General features: G+C 41.5%; 1 protein-coding gene across 4 annotated transcripts; it reads right to left on the reverse strand.

Annotated features, from left to right (window-relative positions):
• Nucleotides 1-913: 913 nt before the first annotated feature.
• ERCC3 (ERCC excision repair 3, TFIIH core complex helicase subunit) lies at nucleotides 914-24,802 on the reverse strand. 4 transcript variants are annotated; one of them, XR_013954051.1, is made up of 16 exons: nucleotides 24,647-24,802; nucleotides 24,227-24,432; nucleotides 22,738-22,974; nucleotides 22,470-22,519; nucleotides 21,033-21,168; nucleotides 20,662-20,826; nucleotides 19,395-19,599; nucleotides 18,064-18,378; nucleotides 16,666-16,850; nucleotides 13,965-14,167; nucleotides 10,420-10,516; nucleotides 10,115-10,232; nucleotides 6,753-6,871; nucleotides 6,443-6,523; nucleotides 5,629-5,728; nucleotides 4,389-5,356 (listed from the first exon to the last, which is right to left on the reverse strand). XR_013954051.1 is itself a non-coding variant. In XM_080601358.1 (15 exons), exons 1-15 carry the CDS (start codon nucleotides 24,663-24,665, stop codon nucleotides 1,632-1,634), a joined length of 2,343 nt encoding a protein of 780 aa, XP_080457484.1. In that variant the 5' UTR covers nucleotides 24,666-24,802; the 3' UTR covers nucleotides 914-1,631. The 4 variants fall into 4 exon arrangements, 2 of the variants coding, with proteins under 2 accessions (XP_080457484.1, XP_080457485.1); XM_080601358.1 differs by lacking the exons at nucleotides 4,389-5,356; nucleotides 5,629-5,728; nucleotides 6,443-6,523 and adding exons at nucleotides 914-1,766; nucleotides 2,343-2,495; XR_013954050.1 differs by lacking the exons at nucleotides 4,389-5,356; nucleotides 6,443-6,523 and adding an exon at nucleotides 2,378-2,495.
• Nucleotides 24,803-24,901: the final 99 nt, after the last annotated feature.

A 24,901-nucleotide genomic window follows, 5' to 3' on the forward strand; every position in this document is an offset into this window, starting at 1 on the left:
CAAGCAGTGTTTCTCAGCGACCGACTCCTGTCTGGAAGGCAGAATTGAGTGGCTGTATTCCAGTAAAGATTAGTATCGAGTAATGGCATACCAGTCTGCCACTCAGATACAGTTATCTGTATGGTGTAACAGCAGGCAGCAATTACTACAGTAATTGTATCAACGTAATTAAATCTAAACTGTGAACACCAACACTATTGCTGAAACATGGAGTGATTCTTACCTCTTAAAATTATTAAGCTTTACTTGATGCTGGAAGTACTGCACCCCACATAGACCCATTACTAAGAGTAAGGTCGTTAGACATCACAGCCAAGATTTACTGTGTAAGAACTACAGCATCGTTCTAATTCCAGCTGCTACTAATGCTGTAATTACTAAAACTAGCATTGCTATTAAACCATTTGCGAGTTTAGCATTTTTTTGTCCCCCCCCCCCCCCAAGTTTATGTAGAACGGAGATCAGTTCCAAAGCACTTAATAAAGTGTGGTACAGAGAATTATGCTGAGGGCCACGGGCTTACTTTCTCAGCTACGCCGTTGCCACAGACCCCTCCCATTATGCTAAATTAACTTTCTGTTAAGTGTTGCTACAAGAGCTAGTCAAGATCAGTGTTATTTCAGAGTTTGTTCCTAAAACACTATACTCTCAGAAAAAAAAATAAAACTAATCCACAATGTTATACTAAGTAGTATAACTGTCACAATATTAAATGGAAGTCTATTTAAAAATGGTCTGTCTGCCACAAACTGATCCCACCTCTCCTCACATTTTCTAGAAAATTACTGCATTGTCTTCGTTAAGTAAAAAGCCTCAAACCCAGGATTCTCTTCTTCATACCTCTGCTTCCAAGTCACTGTGTGGCTAGTCAAAACACTGTTTCAACAATAACTTCTGTAGTGGCATTGCACTGTTTAGCAGTTACGATGTTTTTATTGTATGATTAATAAATAGAAATGACAAAAGAAAGTTTTTATTTCAGCAACTTCTCAACAATAGCAAGAAAAATGAGGAAAATGGAGCACAGTTTATTTGTATTTACTAATGCTTTCCTCTGGTTTACTTTGGAGACAGAATCCCTCTTTGTTCTTGTCTTAGCAATTCAAAATGCTTCAAACACTTTGTTAGAATTTTAAGACAAGTTAAGTCATGAGTATAAACTAGCTCCCAGTTTAAAAACATTCTGTCAAGTACTCCTATCAGGACTTGTTCAGTTCAATAAATGATTTTTAAGCATTTTAAATGTCAATACCCTGTTAAGCAGACACAGTAATCAGATAAATAATATTTCTAACATCAGTACAAACTTCATATACAAAACCTTTTCGGAATTCTTCCGAAAAAGGGTCTTCAGCTGATAAAAATAAACTCTATTAGTTACCCTGGCAATCAGACAGGTGTAACCAGCATCCAATCACCAGATAATGTCTCTGCTGTGATGCGATTTAGTTCCTTTTCTCCTTTCACATTCATCCATAAGAGCACATACATTGCCAAGCAAGTATGTGGCCATATAGATGCATATAAAAAAGTCTTTTAGAGGACCTGCCAGAAATTCCAAATCCATAGTTTTAGTTATGGAAACAGGTACGTGGATCCACAGTTTTAACAAGATGCACACACGAAGACCATCATTTCCGGAATCGTTTAAATAGTGGATGGATGTGTTTATTTGAAGACGCCTTACTCCGAGATGTGTGGTATTCCATATAAACCGCGTCATCTGCTCCTGACATAGAGCTCATTGTGCCTGTACGACGTGACATCTATAGGAAAGGGGAGAAACACATGCTTAATATGTGATTATATTGATCAGCTCAAACCTACTGATCCCCTAGTTATGGGGCAGCACTATTCATTTACACCAAAATCCTTCGAAATTTTTTTCTTAAAGAATTTCTACAAAGAAAGTCACTGCCCGCCACTCACTCTAAGTTTACAGCCTTAAAAAAGTGCCCCCTGGGCATAGAGAAATTGCAGCATGATTCAAGGATCACAATGCCACCACAAAAGAGTATGTATGTGCTCTGACATATGCCTATGTTAAAAGTGTTTTAAAATATTCCTTGCTTGTGACTGAAAAGATGAACTTCAAAATCTGTAACAATAGATGGGTCATCATCTTCAAATACGATGAGGCAGGACGAGAATTCTGTTTGTCTAACTTGCTTCTAGTGCCCAACAAATGAATTAATAGCCAACTACTAATACAGCTTAAAAATATTTTCCAATGTTTCACAAAGATACTAAGGCATCAATGATGTCACCACATTCAGAATTAAAATGGGATGGTTCAGTTCTGCTGCATATGTGGTTATCATTTTCAGAGCATTTTTCATTACCTGAGCTGACTTTGAACCATACTCTCCAGCAACTACCTCCTCCTCAGCATCTAGGTCAGATGCTTGCAGGACTTTCTGGAGAAGCTGCTGCTGTTCTTCTTTGGATGAAAATGACAGTTCTTCTTCTTCCATGCCTGCAAGTTTTGTTATTACCTAAGAAACAGAGCAAAGTACAAGGTAGGGCTTCTCATTCCTTGAGTGTTGGTGTTCAAAACCAAGAGAAGGACTCCTGATTCCACATCCTGTTGGAAATGCCTTGAACTGTTATTACCTGTGGTGGGAGTGCGGGTGTACCCCCCACCCTACAATCCCTGTTATATTCTGGCTGGAAATGCAAAATACAAACCTCTCTTCTTAAAAAAGACAGCTCTGGACAGAGAATGTCAGCCAACCAACTTCCATACCAGCTTGATCAGGAACCTTACTGAAAGTTAACTTCATGCTGCAGGCTGTAGGTTTGTCTAGTTATGAACCAGTAAATTCTTTACTATGTAAACATAGCAAATTCTTCACTCATAAGGTGGTGAGGCACTGGAACAGGTTGCCCAGAGAAGCTGTGGATGCCCCATCCCTGGATGCGTTCAAGGCCACGTTGGATGGGGCTTTGGGCAACCTGGTCTAGTGGGAGGTGTCCCTGCCCATGGTAGGGGGGTTAGAATTAGATGATCTTTAACATCCCTTCCAGCCCCAACTGTTACATGAACTAGTACTTTATATTTCATAAAAATAATCCATTAGCTTTCCAGACACTGAGAATTTTAGCATAAATATTTATGAATATGGGCAAAAAAACTAACATTAAGATTCACGATCAGTTGTTGAGAGACAAAACAGCAATCTGCAACAAAACAGCAGCAGCATAGCAAAAGGACTCTTTCAATTTTGTGTCTAAGCACACAAAAATAATGTGGGTGTTATGTTAGTTCTTTTCGAAATTCCTAGTAACTCATTTGATAACCATGGATGCAGGGCACATGCCATCTACTGGCAATATAGTGCCATATATTTCATTAATTGAAAATTCTCCTTTTCTGAAGAATTGTAAAGCTCTCAAGTTTCTGTTATGAAGCATGACAATAGGCAGCTTGCTTTCTTAAGCAAATTATTTCGAGCACTTCGCAAGAATTTTTCCCGCAGTTAAATGTGTTCTGGTAAACATACATTTATACGTGAGAATCCCACTTTTCCCACCATGTTTCCATCCTGAAGACATTTTGAGACATTCAAATTCAGCCATTTCCCTCAATTATCTAGCGTTTTTCCTCCTCATTCTCCTTTTCCAGTTCATCTGGAGTCAGCAGAATTAGAAACTAATTACATCAGTAATCTGGGCTGCATCTGATCTCAAAGACTGATAAAACAATAGAAATACAGCTTAAGGCAAAACAAATCCACATTAGACACAAAGCAGTGTTTTTGAAAAACAGAGTGGAAATACTAGTACCAATCTATGTTGTGGGCTGCTGTCAACGGCAATTTTTAAATCAAAACTGTCTGAAAAAGTCTAGTTTTAAGAATCCAATTCTATTTTGTCCTATTACATGGACAAATTAACACTGTTGTCCCTCTTGTTGTTTAAGAAGCACATGTGCTATAATCATCTCAAAACTAAAATGGAGTCACAAGAAGCAATTTTAAATTGCATTAGCCTGTTTCCAGTTGTTGCAAAACAGTGCTAACATGATTCATAGAATGGAAAGAATTCCCACTGCATCATAATTTTTTTAAGCTGTTCTTCAGATGCCAAGTTTTAAGTGATCCCCAGTTCTTTGATACAGTAAATTCTTCTGGTATTGGTTTAAAATTCAATATATCCCACATTCAACCTCAAAACCACAACACAGTAAAAAAGTAAACTTTGGTTAGCTAACGAAAATCTTTTAAATAATTAAGACTCCAAGTAGCAAATTGTGATGACAAGGCTCTATTTAAGAAGCAAAGACAAAATGTGTGACTTAGCAAACAAATATTAATCTAGTTCTTTTTTCTGCTGAAAGGCAGAGAATGGAGCTACTGAAAGATTAAAAGGATATCAGCATTGAAATAATTACCTAAAGATGAGGTAGAGTCATGATGGCAAACATCTGCCGGGAATGACATATACACAGCTGATCCTGGCTTGTAATGAAGAAACACAATAGATGGTTTCTTCAAGTTTCTTCCAGCCCTGCTATTGTTTGATGCCAGCTATGACTAAGGCTTAAACTTTGGCAAACAGAAGAAAAATAGATATTCTAACATTTTGTTACTCAACTGCAAATAAAGAACACTCCAGGACTGGTCCGCTAAAATGTTGCTTCAGACACTCACAGCTGCCACTTGTAATACTTTTACTCCTATACTAACCCAAAGCTCCTAGAAGTAGGTCTTCCTTGCAAAATACAAACCCTCTATTTTAACCCCTTACTTAGTTCTATCATCCAAGGCATTCAAATATAAGCAAAGGGATTTCTCTGGTCATTTTGGCTATAGCTACACAGACACAGTTGTTAAGTAGCTGCAGCTAACTGATCTGCGATTTTGACAAAGTATATTCACGCCAAAGCAAAACAAGACTTTCACCTTTAAAGACTGTGACACACCTGTTTCAGCGTGAGGACCTCCTTAAAGCTCTCCTTAATGGGAGCACTGATTACAGAGCAGTTTACTTTGGGGTAGCTGCAGTTCAGAGTTTTCACCCACAGAGATATCCCATAGTGCACACATGCCTCACAAGAAAAAGACCTTCAACAGCTAGGGTCAAGTGCAATCCAGCAGAGGCTGCTTACTCTCTCACATGGTGCAATTCTTGCAGGATTCTTCAACATCATAAGCTAGAGCTTGTTTCCAAAAGGCAGGTATGGGAACCCTAACTTTTACTTCTCAGCCATGTTTCCTGGAAGAAGCATTTTTGGGAATGCTTCTAATAAGAGCAGTAAAACTCCAGTTGTAAAGGAATAAATATACTTGAAAGCAAGGGCTATCATGAGACACTGTTGCCTCTAACAACCAAATAGCTGAGCATATAGGACAGCCTGTGGATTAAAAGAAAAAGAAATTATAGGCCTTGGACTCTATAAAATACAGGAACTTTGGTGGAATGAGATTTTATGTCTGGAGGAAGATGACATATCTATGTACATAATACACTGAAGTACAAAGGGTGAACAAATTTCATGGTTTCCTTGGAAGACAGGGCTACTGCCTACTGGCTGCAGCAGCTAGTTTTTGAGAGGACAGACAATGCTTTAACTGTATCTAACTTCGTCTGATGTCTCACTATCACTGTATCCAAGAGAGGACACACCTTGGAGCTTGTTGACTATCCTAGCCAATGAAACAACAATCAAGAGAACAATCTTGAAAGTCAGATGGTTTGAAGAGCATCCTTACAGGTCATCACACATCTAAAAATATAAAAATAAGAAGAGAGGAAACAACACATGACTGGAGAAACGAGACGGTGTTAAGTCCTTTATGAAAGGACTCGAGGAGAAACTTCTGACTTACAATCATGGCTCTGTTATGTAGTCAACACTGAAAATCTTCTCTATTTTGAGGACTACATTTTAGTTGTAGGTAGGAAGATTTCTATTCCGCAGTAAGTTTTTTTCCAAAGTAAGTTCTGTCATTTCTTAACCAATCAACATTCAACATAGTCATTTTGGATCTGGGTGATATACTTCAGAACGAAGTGCAGAGAACATTACAAGAGCAAGATCAAACTGTTAGTGGAAGCTAAATAAGCACAGTCTGAAGACTTCCATTGGCTACAAGGGTTTCTGCTAACACAGAGCCGCCATACCAACACGGCTGTTGGTATGGCCTGCCCACTGTATGATCTCTTCAGCCACAAGTAAAAATATTTTGTCTCCATAGTGAAATACTGGCTTGAAAGTGGAGTTATTTGGAATTTATTTGTGATGTTTTGGAAATTTTCTGAATAGCTGCTGGCCACCAAAACATGACCAACCATCAACAATATTTAATGTACAACTAGTAATGATAATAAACTAATAAGAGGCCTGCATGGATAGACAACTGAAGAGGATGAGCATAAACACAAGTGAAGTTCTGCCTCACTCCCCTGCGCCTCCTTGGTCTGAAGTTAGAATACTTACCTTCCTAGAAGCTGTATCAAACTACTTGTATCTACCCTCACAGTAATACAGATGAAAAAACAACACTGGAACAGTTTCTGCCTGCAAGCAAAACCTTCATTAATACATTCCACAACACGAATTCTCAAGTATTTGTCCTAGTAATAAAATGAAAGAATATGAATATATGAATATGAAAGCAGGGAACCTGCTTTGGCAGGGGGGTTGGACCTGATGATCTCTTGAGGTCCCTTCCAACGCCTACAATTCTGTGATTTGTGAATGTTATATTCATAGGCCACAAGTATAATAAACAGAAGGGATGAGTTACCTTGAAGCTATAGCCTTGATCTACAAGAAACCGTTGTCGCTTGGTTGAATATGCCATTTCCTGAGTGTCTTGGGACACAAGAGAATAAAAAAAGGCATTGTATTCCTCTGCAACCATGCCTAGGAGACAAAGACATCAAACGATTAATTCCATTTGGAACACTGTAACCAAGAACAAAAAAGGACTAAACAGTAAAACCAGGTGTTTAAATAAGCTCTCTCTCCACAAAATCAATTTGCAAAGTTTATTTCAAAGACAACCTGCACCCAAACTTTACATAAATAGATCGACAAAGCATGCCACATGGAAATTCCCACTCTTGTTCTTAGTAACTTGAGCAAGGGTTAAAGGGAAAAAAATTGAAAAAACTTTAGACTATCACAGTTATGCTGGTACTCCAAGAAGAACCTGCTTCTTTACTATGCTAGACAAAGTAAAAGATAAAATTCTTTACATAACAGACTTGCAAATAAGTAGTAAAAAGTCAAGAACAAGGATTTTAAAACATGTCAAAAAGCTGAACGTAAAATACAAAGAAAAACTTATCCATGTAAACCAGAGTTAGCAATGCTAGGATAAACCAGCCTATGCACCTTTTAACAACAACCATTTTTTTTTAAAGCAAACAAAAACAACCTTGAAGTTGTTATCTCTCTTACCTAAACAGCACTGGGTTCTCACCGAGACTTTGTTAATTCACTAACACAGGTTTTGTACGCATTTTCAAACAAAGCCTCAGTTGTAAGTACGAACTGCACATAAAATAACTGTGTATGTAGATTTCAAGTGCAAGTAGAAATTGTTTTAAGAATCAGTTTTATTTATAAAAAGCTCTTTATGTTTTGCAAAGCCACAATTATTTGTAAAACAAATCCCATTTTAAAAAGAAAATAGTCAGCATGCATTCAAAATGTGCTTTCCAGACATTTTCTTTTTAGAGTACCACAACTTTTCTAAAACAATTTCATGCTAAAGGAATTATCAAGGAATGAAAAACTGAAAGAAGAACTAAAGTGGAAAAAAGTTAATTTTCCTTCAGCTTTTTTAGGAAGTGTTTCTAACTCAAAGTATTACTCTCCCCAAAAATGTTTCATTTTCCTTCACTGATGTACAGACATATACTCTATGAAAAATACATAAATCCAAAGTCAATATAAAAGAAGTACCATGAATATCCAGTTTCTATGCAATTCACCCATTTCTTCTCCGTAATCCAGAAAAAGAACAAACAAAGTCAGCAAGGTTTAAAAAAGGATATAGGAAGGCTGGACCAAACTAAGGGCTTTCTGAGAAAAGCAGCAGCAGTAGAGTTATTTATCTTAAGTGAATCCATTTTAAATGGTTTTGGCTCCAGCTCAACAGCTCTGTAACACTGGCACACTGGTAAGCAGAAAAAAAGCATTAAGGTCCATAATAAGACCTCATTCTTTCCTGAAAATGACTTATGGCTCTACTGTTTAAAATGAGTACCCATGACTTCTGCCTGAAGATTTAACATGAACCAGGCATGTCCCAGGTCCCTGGGTCTGTAGTGTTTCTGGCGTTTAGCTCCACTCAACAAAAAGAGCCTTTGCTGAACTGCACCAAGACAACACTGCAGAGAGTGCTTTGGTAGGAAGAAAATTAAAGGTATAAGCAAGTCTGTATAAGGGCAAGAAAGTCAGATTTCCTAAATGACACAAAAACAGAGGTAAAAAAACAAAATGAAACCCCAACCCTGCTTACAAGAGTCATTTTCCAGATAGACAAACACAGAACTGAAGCACTATGAATAATTTCACTCTCCAGCTGACAGTTATAGCCTCCACTAAATTATGACTGCTTCCCTAGTGAATACTCATTCTTTCTAAAATAAGTGCCAACAGGCTGTGACATAAACCAACTTTCAAGCTTATTACCACCCTGTACACGAGAACTCTTGAAGCAGAACCACTTTTGCCTGGAGCTACTTTTTAACTTGTCTTGGGAAGATATAAACTGAAATACAGCAGATTAAGCATTCCTTGTTTAACAACTAATGGAACAGACAACAGACTTAAGTCAGTGTCTGTTAGGAAACATTCAGTTCATCGAGTCAACCAGAAATTCATGTCTAAGAAAGTTCTCCTTAGTTCCAGACAAACTGAAATATTTAAAAAAAAAAAAAAAAAAAGTGACAGAAGCACCCCACTACCACCTTCCCAATAACATTCCTCAAACTAAAAATGGATGGGAGTCATCAGTCAGATTTCCAGTAGCCAAAGATGCGATTCCTAAAACCATGCCCACACAAAAGTTTACATCCTACCGACTGTCTGCTTATCCGTCACAAAAATGAAAATGTCAATACAATCAGACAGTTTTCTAGGTGATCTCTACTCACTGACTCTAGAAGCCACCATAAAAAGAATTAATTTCACAGACTCATTACAACAAAAACCACGATTCAACAGAAGCGGACAATATCTATCCCTTTTTCAGACAAGGTTTTTCCTGCGTGGTGGCTTTGTGTTTATTTGTTCTCAATGAGAGCAATTGCTTGACAAGTTGCACTTAACCTAAACCACACCAAACCTGCAGGCCGGTTATAACTGGTTTATACAAACCTGCTAGTGACTAACAACTGTGCTAAAATGCTGGACAGGAAGCCCGCCCTCACTTCTACTGAAAAAGCTGCCTACTACATCTTGTAAGCGATCGTATCACTGTCGGTCGGGCTGCTTGAGACACCTACTACAAGCATTGGAGTTCATGCCAGCCAGAAATCCTCCTGTCTGTCATGTCAGCAGAGCTCACTGGCACTGCAGCTACGGGGGAACAACTCCACAGATATCCCAGACAAATAGCTTTGCAGTTTAAAATTTACTTATCCCCTAGAATCCCCCAATCATTACAGGACAGAATCAAAGAATAGAAACAATACTTGCTTTATTGTCACACAATATATTCAAATCCACAAATTTTGGAAAAAAAATTAAAAATCACTGTGAGTTTTGGCTTCAGAAACATTGAATGCTTCTACTGATATTATGCATATTTGACAAAGCTAATTTTAAGTTGTTAAAAGTGAAACAAAAAGTGGGAAAAAAAAACAACAACTCAGTTATTCTGGCAACAGTGAAACATTATAATGGAAGGGCAAAAAAGATGTGAGAAAATATTTAAGAAAATACATCTCTGGCTGAATAACTGGAAAAGGAAAGAAAATATGATGCAAGTGAAAGACAGGGTGGCATCTATATTATTATTAAAAAAACCCTCTCTCATGTGATCTCAACCTAACAGCGTATTTAAGACGACACAGTTTGTCTACGTTTCAGTATTCCATTTAAACTGAATAATTACTTAAATGCTAAACAGAGCCTAAGAACTATCTCATTTACCTTTTTTGGCTCTCAGCACTCGCCCCAGTCTTTGAGCCTCCTGTCTTCGAGACCCACCATGGGATGAAATCTGAATCAGAACATTGGCTTCTGGTAGATCGAAGGACGTATCCCCTACCTACAACACAGAAGCAGTCTCTGAGCAGCCTCTTATTTCCACGTTTCATAAACAAAGACTGAGTACAAAGTACACCTTTGTTAGCTGCGATACAAGGATGGCCAATGCACAATGTGCATATATAACTTGCTCTTAAATAAAGTTCACTCTGAATATGGATACAATAACACACTAAGTCCTCAATTACCTTGGAAATGAAAATAGTGTTGATTTTTGGATTGTGCTTGAAGTTTTGCAGGATTTGCATTCTTTCTCCTTGTGCAGTAGGACCATATATATAGGGTCTGAAAAAAACGAAAACAACCACAGAACAAATGCAAATTAAACCAAATCAAGGTTTCTCAGTCATGTCTTCACAAAGATACCACGACAGGAAGCACAGAACACATTTGAACTGATAAAAGAACGGACCACATTTTGATACAGCTTACAGTTTGCTTTTAGCTTGTTTGGATGTTTATGGCAGCTATCCAGCTTGTGGAACCCTTTACAACAACCCAACCTACCATAAATAAATTCTGGCAGTTACAAATGTTTTGCAATTATGTGCACCAGTGAAGCTGTAGATGAGACTGAATACATTTACTAGGCCTACATGAAAGACTAGAGGCAGCTGTTAAAATAAAAGACGTTTTCCTCAAATCTACTGAGTTAGCACATTAACAGCTGCAACCTTTGCTTCCTATTTAAACACTTGAAAATCCAGGCTTCTCTAACAATTCACTTCCTTCAAACATTTCATCGCTTCATTGGGATCCCACAGCTGTTCGGGGGTGAAGTCCCAGAGCATCGGAGGTACCTGCCCATGCACCCGCCTATCCACCTGTAACCCTACTCCTCAGGGCATATCCCCGAGCAATGATCTTAAATAGTTGTTTAACCTTAGGAAAAGTCAAAAACACATTCCTGAGACATGCCTATAGGAATGTTTTGGTTACCAAAGGATGTGTAAGATACTGAGGAGTTATTGTAACAAGGCACAAAACATCTAGCACACAGGAAAAAAAGGGGAAGGTGTCATTCTTTGTTTCATCCACAAATTGGCTTTGGGAGGAAAAAAAGGAAAAAAACGTTAATTGTTAATTGCCTCTACAAGATGGATCCTGAAGTACAGGGACGCCAGCAATGCAGAGCCCAAATACCAGGTTAGGTTCAAGGCCAATGCTTTTGTCACAGGTCTCCCAAGCAAAACAAAACTAAAGTGCTACACATCACAGCAAACTGAAAAAGCCAAAAACAGCCTTTAACGAGTTCTCATATTTGGTACTCAGCAAAAAAGGAAGCATGGCATGGACTAAATAAAACAATGGTGACAACGAATAAGCAAATATTGCAACCAGAAACTGTAAAACTGATATTGTAATTTTAAGTTTCCTCCAATGCACTCTGGTTGAACCTGTTATCTCATCTGTGCCCCCAACTGGGTGCCAAAAATGAGTGTTGTGGTTTAACACCACACCACCACCCACTCACTCTCCCCACAATGGGATGGGGGAGAGAATCAGAGGGCAGAACTCATAGGTTTCATACAGGCTTTAAGGAAAACAAAACAAACGAACACACAAAGAGAAACAAACCCAAGAAGAACAAGTGATGCAAAATTCAATGGCTCACCACCAGCCAACCGACACCCAGCCAGCCCCCAAGCAACTGCAACCCTGGCACACTTCTCCCCCCCAGCTTTTACTGCTGAGCAGGAGGACATCCATCCTGTGGTCCAGCACACCTCTGTGGTCAGCCTGGGCCAGCTGCCCTGGCTGCACCCCCCCAGCCTCCTCGCTTGGTGGGGCAGCGTGAGAAACAGAACAGACCTCGATTCCCTGAAAACACTGCTCTGCAACAACTAAAACATCATCACTGTATTATCAACACTATTTTCATCACAAATACAAACATAGCACCATACAAGCTACTAGGAAGAAAATTTAAATTAAGCACAGAATAACCTAGAGCGCCTGGCTATCAGTCCTCCATTTTAAGCCCCACCATCCCTGCACCCCACTTGACCATAATTCATTAAGACGCATCTAAGTACTTTCCAGAACATAGAACATGCAGTGCTAGATTGATTTTTTTTTTAAATGAAACCTTTTCCTTCCTACAAAAAGGTGTTCGATGGATCTATAAAGATACCTCTCCCATATTTTGACATATTGTCAAAACTACACAGGGACAGTCCTTCAAAACCAGCCATTTAAATACATTAACAGCACCAGTGAAAAATAAACAGCCCAAGTTATACAACCCTATATGAAAGACTCATGACAGTAAAAGCTGGCCAAGCAAATTTGAATTCCGTGGCCCCAGAAGTTATAGACAAACTAATTCCCGTCATGTGCATGGCCTTTCCCTGCCAGTACCAAAGGAACACGTGGGGGTCGAGGAGGAGCTGGCACAGGGGCGGCGTTAAAACACTCTCGCACTCATCTAGCACTGCAACTGTCCTTTCCTTTTAACATGTCTCTATAAACTGAAACTCCATACATGATGGTTGGAAAGGAGAACTGAGTCAAGAACATGAAAAGCAAGCACCTAATATTTCTTCAGCTAATTCTGCTGCCATACTTCTACAGAATCTACCCCATTTAAAAACTGCTGTGCTATTTAGCAAGCACCCCCTCCCTGTACGTGTCCTTGTTAAAGGCTCTTTTTCTGTGGTGCACTGAACACTGCTAGCGACATTCCAGAGGCATCATTATAGCTAATCTCTGTCCAGACAGATTTAAAAAATGATGAAAGAGACCACGGGTGTTGGAATTCATCCAGCACTATTAGCTCTGCTCTTTGATGCCACAGCAAGCCAGCACAACATGGCTGTTAAACTATCATCAGTCAAAACTGATCAGAAATTTTGGGAAGTGTAAGGAGAGTTGTTTGTGGTTTTGCTAACTACTACTGAAATTCCTAGACATGAAATCATATGGTCGACACGCGCCACAGCTTCCAGCAAAATTTTATTTGGGCTCATCACAGAAAGGATGAGGCCAGCTTCTGTACTTATTTTCACCAAAGAATTGTTCTATGGCTGATCCTTGCAAACACTCCCTGATCATCCCTTCCCAAACCATACAAACACACCAGTGCTAACCCCTCAGTAAACTCTATTTGCAATGCCTTCCAAAAGTACATTAATTTTAGCGTCGTTTAGGGTAGCCAAGGAGCTCACAGGATCAATGTGCTTTCATTTATTAAATGATTACAGTAGTTTGAGGCAATGCACCAGTATACTACAAAAAAAATAAGGTTCTCTCTTTTGTTTAAAAAAAAAAAGAAGTTTAAGACCTTTTGAGAACCTGAACAGGAAGGACCTGGGCTCCAAAAGATCTTGAAAGATCCAGAGAGTGTTCATTTGAAACTGTTCCTCCCAGACCATAGCTTCCCCTGTCTCTCTATTATAGAAAGAGTTCCGGTAACATTTTTAAAAGCTCCCTGATTTTGCCCACCAGCTAATAATAATGGAAAATGGAGAAATACTAAGTCATTCACAGTGAACTTGCATGAAAACTCCTCTGAGCCAAATGCTAAACAAAGATTCTTTTCAAACTGTTCTACATTGGAATAACATCGCAATGCCAGAGAATAGCCTCCTGAATTCCTTTTTATATAGGAGGATTGGACTTAAATCAAAAAATTACAATCAATGTCTAGAGGTGACTGACATCTGTGAGATTACAAGATAACTTTCCAGGAAGGAGAAAAACAACAGTGCCGTCACTGGTCGTGAACACTTACTTCCCAAGCCTAATTGCATACTCCTTCAGTGCAAACACATTGTCAGCAAAAACGATGATTTTGTCATTCCGTCGCTCATGAAACTTAATCAGGAACTGGCAGGCTCGGAACTTATTCGGGTTCATAGTGTAGAGCAGTATCCGTTTCTTTGTTTTGATGGCTACATATTCTCGGTAAAATTCAGGTGACATTGGGCACCATACCTAGAATTAGAAAACATACACAGAGTAACCCCCAGTTACTTTTTGTATCCCAGAAGGAATTTAAAAGATATTGGGGGGTGATAATATATTAAAGCTTTCTGTACAGTGCAGATCACAAATCTTAATACAGTAACTTCTGTACTATAATGAAAAGTACTGGCTGTGGCAGTGTGACCACAACAGGAACAGGCAGGGGACTGACTGGAACAGGACTGGAAAAAAGTTGTTTAACACCTGGTAGTTTCACTGAATGCTACCACGTATTAGAAAGAAAGTATTAAGGGAACGAACTGTGTATAATCTCCCTGCCACTGCAGTCAAAGCCTTTTCCCTAAAAATTCATTTTCATCCATGTTCTGAAAACCTAAAGACACATTTAGTCTTCATTACAGAACAAAACTGTATGAACAAGTTAACAATTACTTTGTTAACAAACTCTTCTGCAGCTGTTTATGTAACCGCTGCTCTCTCTGCTGGCACCATGAAAGAAGAGTAATACCTGCAATGGCCATGCCCTGCCTAATCAGACAGCAGCACTGCCCTCTCTTGCCACCTGGAAAGAACTGCACTTAAAGAGTAAACGAGATCTTTCATGGCTATGGAGAACAGTTGGTAAGAGATGCTACTTCTCAATAGCATGCCAAGGAGATCCAAACAAATATGCAATGCAGCTGTGCGCGTATTATACTTAATATTTCCCAGCCATCAAAATTTTTTTGTTGTTTTCTTTGCTTTAGCAACATCTCAGAGTATTATTTTAAAACATTGGCCTTAAGAATATCAATTTACATGTCATTCCGGAGAAAGGCAGCTCAGACTTTACTTTCCAATGTCTCAAGGGCAGTTCCGGAACTGAGAGAAACCACGTTGGCAGTAGAATTAACCAAAGTACCTCAACGCTGTCAGATCTGAATTTGCAGACCAATTACTCTCCTTTCCACCTAGATACTTTCTAGATACCATTTGCTTGCATTCTATTACTTTTAAAAAGTACATAAGCTCCACTACCCCTGGTTTGCACAAAGTCCAAAAGGAAAACAACGGACTCACATGCGAAAGCAGCAGATACTGCTGCTACAAGTCAGACTGGTTTATTTTTCCATTACTTTAATTGACTCATCATATTAATAACCTTGGATATTATCTGTAATAAATACTTAAAAATACAACCAATTACTTTCATAAATTATCTGTAATGTACTGTAGCTCCAGTACATTTATCACAGCTAGTAATCTTCATAATAATCTCTGCACTTTAATAGGCAAGAGACTGGAAATCCAATCCACTTGTGGATTTTATTTTTTAAGAAATGCTATCTCATGTGGAAGACCCCCCTGACTCTACACTATAAGGACAAAAAGAAACAATTAGGAAGATTGTTTTCTACCAATTGATAATAGTATTCCAATTATAAGCTTCTGATGATAATCAAGAGTGACCAGGAAAGGATAAACAGGAATAAATTCTGCATTTTTATCCCACTTGCTATGGGAGTTAGGAAGAATTAAATGAAACTAGCCAAGACAGGTTTGAAATAAAATAAAATAAAATAAAATAAAATAAAATAAAATAAAATAAAATACACACTAAACCAGGTAAAAATCAAGACAGAGTTAAGCTATGAAACTATCATAGCAAGTTGTGGCTGCTAAAACTCTCCTTCTATTCAGTGGGAGACCAGAAGTGATCATGAAAAAGAAACCCACTGAGGGTTACGCAGGTAACAATTATAGCTCATAAATGATCGAAAGCTTGGAGAGGCATCAGGAGTAACAGATATGCCTGCCCTGTTCTTATACTCTTCTCTAAGTATCTTTACAATTAGCAGAGACAATATATTAAGCTAGACCTTTAGTCTGACCCAGAAAGACTACTTTAACGTTCTGCCTGTATGAAAGGTTTCCACTTACCTGATACCAGATTTTTATCTCATCCATTTGCTGGAAAGACTAGAGGTCACACACTATTATATTGGAAAAAAATAGCAAGACCAAGTTTCATGTTTTCCATTTTCATCCTCATGCCTTAAGGCTTGAAATAAGCAGGTGTTTTCTTATTTGTAAGCTTTCTACTATCCTTCTTTGTTAAAATAATTTTCCTCAATAGACTACAGACTACCAGTTGAAGTCTCTATTTAAAGCAGCTCCAAGCATACCACCTGACCAACACCATACTGAACTGAGCTTAACATACGAAATCGAATCAGACAGCGTGACTGCCGGCTGCAAAGTGGGTCTACAATTCTGCAGCTGCTGTTCACATTCCTGAATACTGAACTGGGGACAGCCGATCAAGCAGGACAATGCCTGAAGAGAAACAGCGCTGAAGTCACGCTACTGGATTTGCAATGTGTTCATATTGACCAGCGACAGCCTTGCCTGAGCTACAGAACAAGTGAAATAAATACTTAATTCTATAGTTGTTCCCCCAAAAAAGGAAAAAAAAAGTTATAAACATATTAAATATATACTGGTAGTATTGAAAAGCAGAGCATCACCTCAGCGCACTGGACTTTAGCAATGTAGCCACTGTTCTGCAGCTCCATCCAGTTGGCTTCATAGAGCTTTGGTCCGATCAGGAAGTTCAGGTCAACAATTTTATCATCTTCTCTGACCAGGGTAGCAGTCAGTCCCAGTTTACAATGGGCTTGTACAATAGTGAGCACACGTCTGAACATTTTTGCTAAGAAACGTAAGACAAATTTTCTGTTTACTTTCCTAAACAGATTTAGAATACAAGTACTGCATTTAAAAAAAATAAAAGTAAAAAAAATTGAGCTCCACTCCTCAACACAAAGCAAGTACAATGTTAGGAAATATCACCCCATTTCACATACACTTCTAACAGTGTTCTGTGCTACAGCAAAACTTCAGACTGATTGTAGCTTCAGTTCACACCCCCAACGTACTCTGAAAATCCCAGTAAACCTTCTGGCATTTGTATTATTTCCTGTTTCCCAAAAAGAAACGTAATATACTCAGAGAGGTTATGAGACTTATCTAACGTCATGTAGTATTTCACAGAAAGATCTTTGACACAAGGACTCTTGGCTGACTTTGCCAAATTCAGGACTAATATACGGCAGAATTACTTATCTTTAGCATTGCTACAAATCCTGTGATTGCAGAGTCCGTAGGCACAGGAGGTTCTGTATCTTAATTTTTTTTAAGCAATATGCTACTTTGTTAAAATGGCAGGTAATCAGCAAAGTCTACTTCTGAACTCTATCATTTCAGCAGAGACCAAATTATTCAAATTATACCATGACAGCAAGGTGGAGAAGTTATCAGAATCCTGTGTGGTACTTTTAGCCAGGATTATTCCAGGCACTTTAATACCACATTCTTGCTTTCCAATAACATAGATCCGAATTACACAGTAACTTCAAATACAACAGCTATTTCTGGACATTAAGTTATGCATATTTTATGGAATAGGTATTAAAAGCTATGCCTACAGTGCAATGACATCTCAAAAGCAAAGAAAGCAGAAGAACTTCTGTCCTATTCCTGAGGAGAGTACCACCATCTACATAACAAATTTGTCTACAACAAAATTCTATAAATTTAATTTAAGTATCTTAGTTATCAGTTTGTCAACCTATGCAAAAGGAGAAGGCATGCGTGTACTGTACTACCATTATAGAGAACAAAGTGGCTAGTTTGAAGGATTAAAAAAAAATAATAAAAAAATCAATGGTCAGCTAAACTCTGTAGCATCAGACAAAAAGCAAATTAGAACAAGGCAATTTATTTGTTTAAATTTCAAAACGCTATGACACAGGTCTACACACTATCATGAGAAACACAGCAAAAAAAATCCCATAATCTTCCATATGAGCAAAGCAACGTTAACAGCATATATAGCACGAGGGGTTTGCACACCATTTCCTTACCAGGGATAGTATGCACTTCATCAAGTATCATCAGGCCCCACTCCTGACTTTTAAGCCACTCCATTACTCTCTCTGCTTCCCAGGATCTCTTAGTCGTGTGTCCCAACATGGAGTATGTGCTGATAGCAACAGAACAGCCAATGGGTTTGTCTTTGGCATCAGAGGTGAACCGACATATCTGGCTGTCATCGATGGTGGACCACATCTTGAATTGTGCTTTCCACTGCTCTACAGACACTGCAGAATTGCCAAGGACCAGACATCGCTTGCGGACAGTACAGGCAGCTGTCACACCAACTAGGGACTTGCCAGCACCTGCAGGGGAGGAGGAGGGACACTCATCATTCACCCCCCTGACAGCACTGGAAGAAAAAGAGGGAAGGGAAATAGGAAAACTGAGAGGATATGAAATCACATAAAGGCAAAGTTTTCACCGTTTCTGTACTATACCAGCCTTAAAGAAATGAACTCTGCGGTAAGAACAGCTGGATTGCCCCATACACGCCGTTTTCTCAAGAAAATCACTGTAATTTTTGCTTTTGCCATAGAAGCAATCATAATGCTTTCTTCCTTTCAAATGCAGGTTAAATTCCAGGTGGCCACAGAAAGCTTCTGGTAGGTGTCATCTCCCCCACCGCCCCTGTCAGCTATGCCCATCCCACCACCGAGCAAGTCCTCCCGTCTCTTCATTCCTCATCCCTTCCAACATCCCTTACGCACTCTTTCAGGCCCTCGCCTTATCTCCTGTGCCTGCCCTCTGCCTCCAATACCGAGGGCACTGCCAAGCAGTCTCCTGTTTTCTAACTCTTCTATAGCTTCCCGTGGGCTGTCCCAACCTGCACATTCCTCCTTTCTTTCCCAAACTGCCCTGGTCCAGAACCTGTCTGTGCAGGCTCTCTTCTTGCTTGCAGCCCTCTTCATGTCACTGCTTATATTCCCAGTTCCCCCCCAGGCTCCTTATTCCTATCCAAAGAACAAATTATTCCAGTGCCAGCAGTTTTATATTTCACTGGAAGACCAGCAGAGCTGACTGAGAGGGCACAGTGAAAGCATTAACGTTAATCTAACTTATCATAACCACAAAACAGTTCTTCGGTCACAAGGGGGAAAACTGAGCGCATATTTGAGAGCTCTACTTACTGGGCTCTTCCTCACCACCATCCCATCACCCGCTGGCTGAAAACCAACAGGATTCTGCATACTGGTACTCAGAACAGTCCCCACTACTGTTTGAAATCTAAGCAGTCATCATCAGATTTAGAAGTTACTTTATTACAGGCAAAGAGCAAAACCCCCAAGGAACAAAACCCCTAAATAACTCAGTAATTTACCACATGGCAAGACAATAACACCAGATCTGGCTCGCCCATTTCCAAACATCTTCCTTAGGCTTTTCTCTTGATAGGGTCTGAGGACAGCTGTAGGTTTCAGATCTATGTTAATATCAGGATTCACAGAATCATTTCTGAAATCATATTCTGCCAGCAAAGGGTACTCCAAATGGATACAACGCTTCTGAAGTTCTTCAATCATCTCCTGAGGAGGAGACAAAGCTTCAGATGGTAAATTCTCCACATCTGAATTATTATTTTTCTTTTTTTTTTAAACAACCACTGATTGCATAGTACCAGGTGAAGTTACATTTATCTTTTATGCTCACAAAGTCTGCAAGAGTTAAAGTTCATTTCAAGAACTTCATTCATGACCACCCCCGTACCCCTCAAACATTTTAAGTAACAGTCCATACCAGAGAGAACTATCTATTTAGACAGATGGAAGTACATGATGCATTAATCTCAGATGTGTTGTTTATCCGGCAGTGACTCAACTACACCCTGAAGTCCTGCACAAAGAGCTCAATAACAGGCACAAAAGGTTCTGTGTGTTACAGGGCAGGACCTACCAAAGCTGCACAGCTGTCAAAAGGAAAATCTTCATACCCTGGCAATGCAGTTACTGCACCACAATGGCAAGTTGATTCAATCACCAAAAGTTGTGTTGTTTTGTTTTTTCTTAGTAAATATTTTGGCTATTAAAAAGCTCTCTTTTTATTATTTCTGTTTTGCCCAGTAAGACATCATTAGAATCACCAAGTCCAGGAAGCAACTAGAAGAAAGTTACAAAAGCTCTCTGAAGGTCAAGCCAGGACCGTGCTCTACTCTCCAGCCGCCCCTCTCAAGCTCTGAGAGCAGAGCCACCAAGAGTTCCTTCTGTAAATATGAATCATGAAGAAAAAACGTTCTGAAACCAACAGCGGATTCAGCAGATTTGCTCCCCACTGAGTTCTCCCTTATCTCGCACAAAGCAGCATTGAGCTGCATGCGGTGGGAACCTCCCTCAGCTCCTGCAACCTTCGCTAGCTTGTGAGTACTGCCCTTCTGGGCAGGGAAGGAACAACGTGCAGTCTGCCTCCCTCTGTACTGAAAAGGAAGATCCTAACATTTTGGAAGGCGAATGGAAAGAAATGTTATCAACTTCCAGCGATCTCCGCCATCAAACAAGGAGGCACTGTACTTTACATGAAGTTCTCACACTTATTCGTGAGTCCCAGGCACATCCCTCAAAGCTACAAATGCTACCAGACAGAAGTGCTCGTACCTGCTTGACTTCAAAGGATACTGTCTGTGTTTCCTCCTCCTCCTCCTCGTCTTTATCCATCTGCTCATAGAACTCAAATAAGTCAGCTGGAACATCTGGCTTGTTTTGAGCATCCATTCCTTGTGATGTTGATGGCCCACAGCCACCTTCACTGGATTTGGAAATCTGAAATAGAAAGGAATTCTCACCTAAGGGATCTTTAGGAGATGCTCCCCCCCCACACATTGAAGCGGAGCTGATTAACGAGGCACAGAGCACTGCTGACAGAACTGAAAGTGACTGCTGACACCACAAGCACACAATAATCACTCCAAGCTACTTAACGATTTATCCAGTGTTAGTTCAATTGCTTTGAAACATGCCAAGCATACCGCTGATTTACTGGTGAATGTCTCTGTAATGAGCTCTGTTTCTTCACCTTCAGCATTTCTCAGGCGACAGTCCTTAATAACATGGTCTTGCAGAAGCTGCTGAATGACATCAGGATGGGTACTTTCCACAAAATATCTAAAAGGAAAGAACAAAGAAAAACATCTGGATGAACTAATCAACAGAATAATACATAGGAAGAGGGGCACAGATGCTCAAATCTACAGCTCTCCCAGATGCATTCTCAAGTACCCCGTGTTAGGGGTGGTAATTTAAAAAAAAAAAAGAAATTATGACAATCCTAAGTTTTAGAAGACGCCTCACACCAAAAGCATCATGTACTTTCATGTTATCTATCCTGGTCAGATGATCTCTCTCTATAATGGCACGAGTGGGCAAAAATGAAGCACTGCCAAGAGGTATCTCTCACATTTCAGGCTTACTTGAGACATGTGGCAGGAGGCAGCTTTTTTTCTGAGACTGAATTGAGATGAGTCTGTAAAAATGCTGGTGTGGTGTTTTAAAGTCCTACCCACAGGACCAAAAAAGCCCCGAAGAAAAAGATCACACTTAAAACATGAGCTAAGAGAAAGGTAAGACTGAACAGGCATGGGAGAAATCTTTTTCTTAGCGACACCCAGGAAGAAGACAAAAGCCCGCTAGTAATACTAGCATTACTTTTACCCACAACGGTAGGTTCAAAACAGCAGCAGCACAAGCAGAGCATCAGATTTTAGTCCCAGGTCTTAACTGTGGCTGTCAGAAAAAGAAGAACGTTGCAGAAGACATAAAACCAGAAAGAGAAAGCATGGGCAAGGTACAGCTGCAGGTTTTACTTTTCTGCTGTCTCCTCCCCTTCCCTGCCGCAGAATCTTTGGTTTAGATAAAATCAGTCAGGTCTAAACTAGCTGACCTCCGAAGGGAATCCCTTCTGACGTTATCTTCTGTGTTTAAAACACATCAGAGTCAACCTAGGAACAAGCAGATCACACAGAAGCACACAGCTCTTTGCAATGGGTTTACTTATCCCTCCTGAATAATGTAATACAAGTCAGGACAAGTGAAACTGAAGGGCAGCTGTAGAAAAAGTTTTATAGATATACTCTTGGAAATTAGGAAGAAATTAATGAAACAATTATCTGAAAACCTTAAGGATATTGTAGAATATTGTAGGTCCAAGCAAAAAATGAAACAGGCCAGAATAGAAAATTTGTATCCTACATTTAAAAATGTAATGACAGCCACTAGCAGCTGGACCAACTGAAATCATTAACTAACGTATTAAACTTTCAACAACTAAAAATACGATCCTGAATGAACACACGTACACAAACAGCTGGGAGCTGTAAAAATCCACACGCACTAAGACCACAGCCATTTATGCACAGCTGTGCAACTGGAAGGCTTCTTCCACACTACCAAAGGAAAGAGCCGCTTACCTGTTGTGTTTCAGCACCAGCTTCACCTTCCCATAGCTGACAGTGCACAGCTGCAAACAGACGAGAGCGGTCATTAGGAACACGCCAAACAGCAACTCTAGGTTTGGGACCCAATGCTGCAGAGCAGCTTAGTTCGTTGTGAGGACTTCTTCTGGGTGTCTTTGGGCAGAACAAACACATCAAAAAATATCCGGGAAACGGAGGCAGCAAGGAAAGGACGTCGCTGGTAGCAACAGATGTATTCCTTGTACCAGTACAACAGCCTTACCTTGATAAACTGAATTATTCCATCCGGGACACCAGTCTTGCTCAGCTTCTGTAAGTACTCGGTGATGTCACTGGTCTGCAAGCCGACGCTGACAGCAGCATACAGGGAGTACGCGGTCAGCTTGTACTCGTGAATGTGGGTTGGTCTGCACACGGGCTCGGCAATGGCAACCAAGAAATCCTGCGCGTATTTGTAAACCGGAGAGAAGGCTTCCAGAAAAATATGGCCATCGGGAGCCTACGGAAACACAAGGACATGCTGAGGGTGTGCCAGCGGTACTTGAGGAAAATACGGTCTTTTCTCTAGAGCAGCCATTATGATACAGAGAGACTGCACTATTCGGGTGGTAATGTATTATAATAATGTTTCCCAAAAATGTATTTACCCTAAGAATTTACCCTTCTATAGCAGGGAAAACAAACCATCCAGACTGACAAAGCTTTCCCAGATCAACAACTTGGGTGTTTTTCCCTCATAGTAACTAGTAAAGATCTGGCTTCCGGCCCTGAGCCAAGGCAAGCTTCCAGCCCCGTTCCCCCAGCACATAATCACAGAATGTATCCTGAGGTACAAGGGACCCGTAAGGACCATCGAGTCCTACTCCTGCCACCGCACAGGTCTACCCAAAATTTTAGACCATGTGACTAAGCGCACAGTCCAATCTCTTCTTAAATTCAGACAGGCTTGGTGCAGTGACTACGTCTCTGGGAAGCCTGTTCCAGTGTGCGACCACCGTCTCGGTGAAGAACCTCTTCCTGATGTCCCGCCCAAACCTCCCCTGCCTCAGCTTGACACCATTCCCGCAGGTCCTATCAACGGTGACTAAAGAGAACAGATCAGCGCCTTCCCGTCCCCTCCCCCTCGTGAGGAAGCTGTAGACCGTGGTGAGGTCCCCCCTCAGCCTCCTTTTTTCCAGGCTGAACAGGCCCAGTGACCTCAGCCGCTCCTCGTACGTCTTCCCCTCTAGGCCCTTCACCATCTTAGTAGCCCTCTGGGCACCCTCCAACAGTTTTACATCCTTTTTGTGCTGTGGTGCCCAGAACCGCACGCAGTACTCGAGGTGAGGCCGCACCAGCGCAGAGAAGAGCGGGACAATCACTTCCCTCGACCGACTAGCAATGCCGTGCTTGATGCATCCCAGGGTACGGTTGGCCCTCCTGGCCGCCAGGGCACACTGCTGGCTCATATTCAACTCGCTGTCAACCACAACCCCCAGATCCCTCTCTGCGGGGCTGCTCTCCAGCGTCTCGTCGCCCAGTCTGTACGTATAGCCAGGGCTGCCCCGTCCCAGGTGCAGGACCCGGCGCTTGCTTTTGTTAAACTTCACGCGGTTGGCTATCGCCCAGCTCTCCAATCTGTCCAGATTTCTCTGCACGGCCCCGCCACCCTCCGAGTCACCTCCTCCCAAAACAACGGCCCCGGCTCGCCCAGCCCAGCCCAGCGGGAGCAGAGGGGGAGGCCGCCCGCCGCCCGCCCGCCCCGCACCTACCACCCAGAGCGGCCGCGAGGCGTGGTCGGCCTTGAGCGGCATCTGCAGCCGGTAGTCCTTGGCGCCGTACTCGTCCAGCTTGCTGCCGCCGTCCTCCACCTGCTTCCCGGCGGCGGACGGCACGGCCTCCTGCGGCTCCCGGCCCCCGGCCTCGTCCTCATCGTCCTCGTCCTCCTCCGCGTGCCGCCGCTTCGACTTCTTCTTCTCTGCGGGGCGGCCGGGGCTCAGCGGGGCGGGGGAGCGGAACCTTCCCTTCCCTTCCCTTCCCTTCCCTTCCCTTCCCTTCCCTTCCCTTCCCTTCCCTTCCCTTCCCTTCCCTTCCCTTCCCTTCCCTTCCCTTCCCTTCCCTTCCCTTCCCTTCCCTTCCCTTCCCTTCCCTTCCCTTCCCTTCCCTTCCCGTCCCGTCCCGTCCCCGCTCACCCCGCTCCTTCCTGCCCATGGCCGCCGCTCAGCGCCCCCCCGCCGGCACCCTCCTCCCAGCCGCCGCCACCAGCTCCTGCGTCACTTCCGCCGCGCGGCGCCCCGCCGTGACGCCACACGTGCGTAACCCGGTGGGGGGGGGGGGGGGAGCGCGGGCGGGGGAGGGACGGGGCGAGCGGAGAGGCGGGAAAGGGCCTGAGGGGAGGGGGGAAGGGCGGCGACAGCGCCGCCGTGGCTGAGGTAAACGGGGGTGGG

This window comes from Anser brachyrhynchus, assembly GCF_964034855.1.
Source record: "Anser brachyrhynchus genome assembly, chromosome: 7".
In the NCBI taxonomy this organism is placed as follows: domain Eukaryota; kingdom Metazoa; phylum Chordata; class Aves; order Anseriformes; family Anatidae; genus Anser; species Anser brachyrhynchus.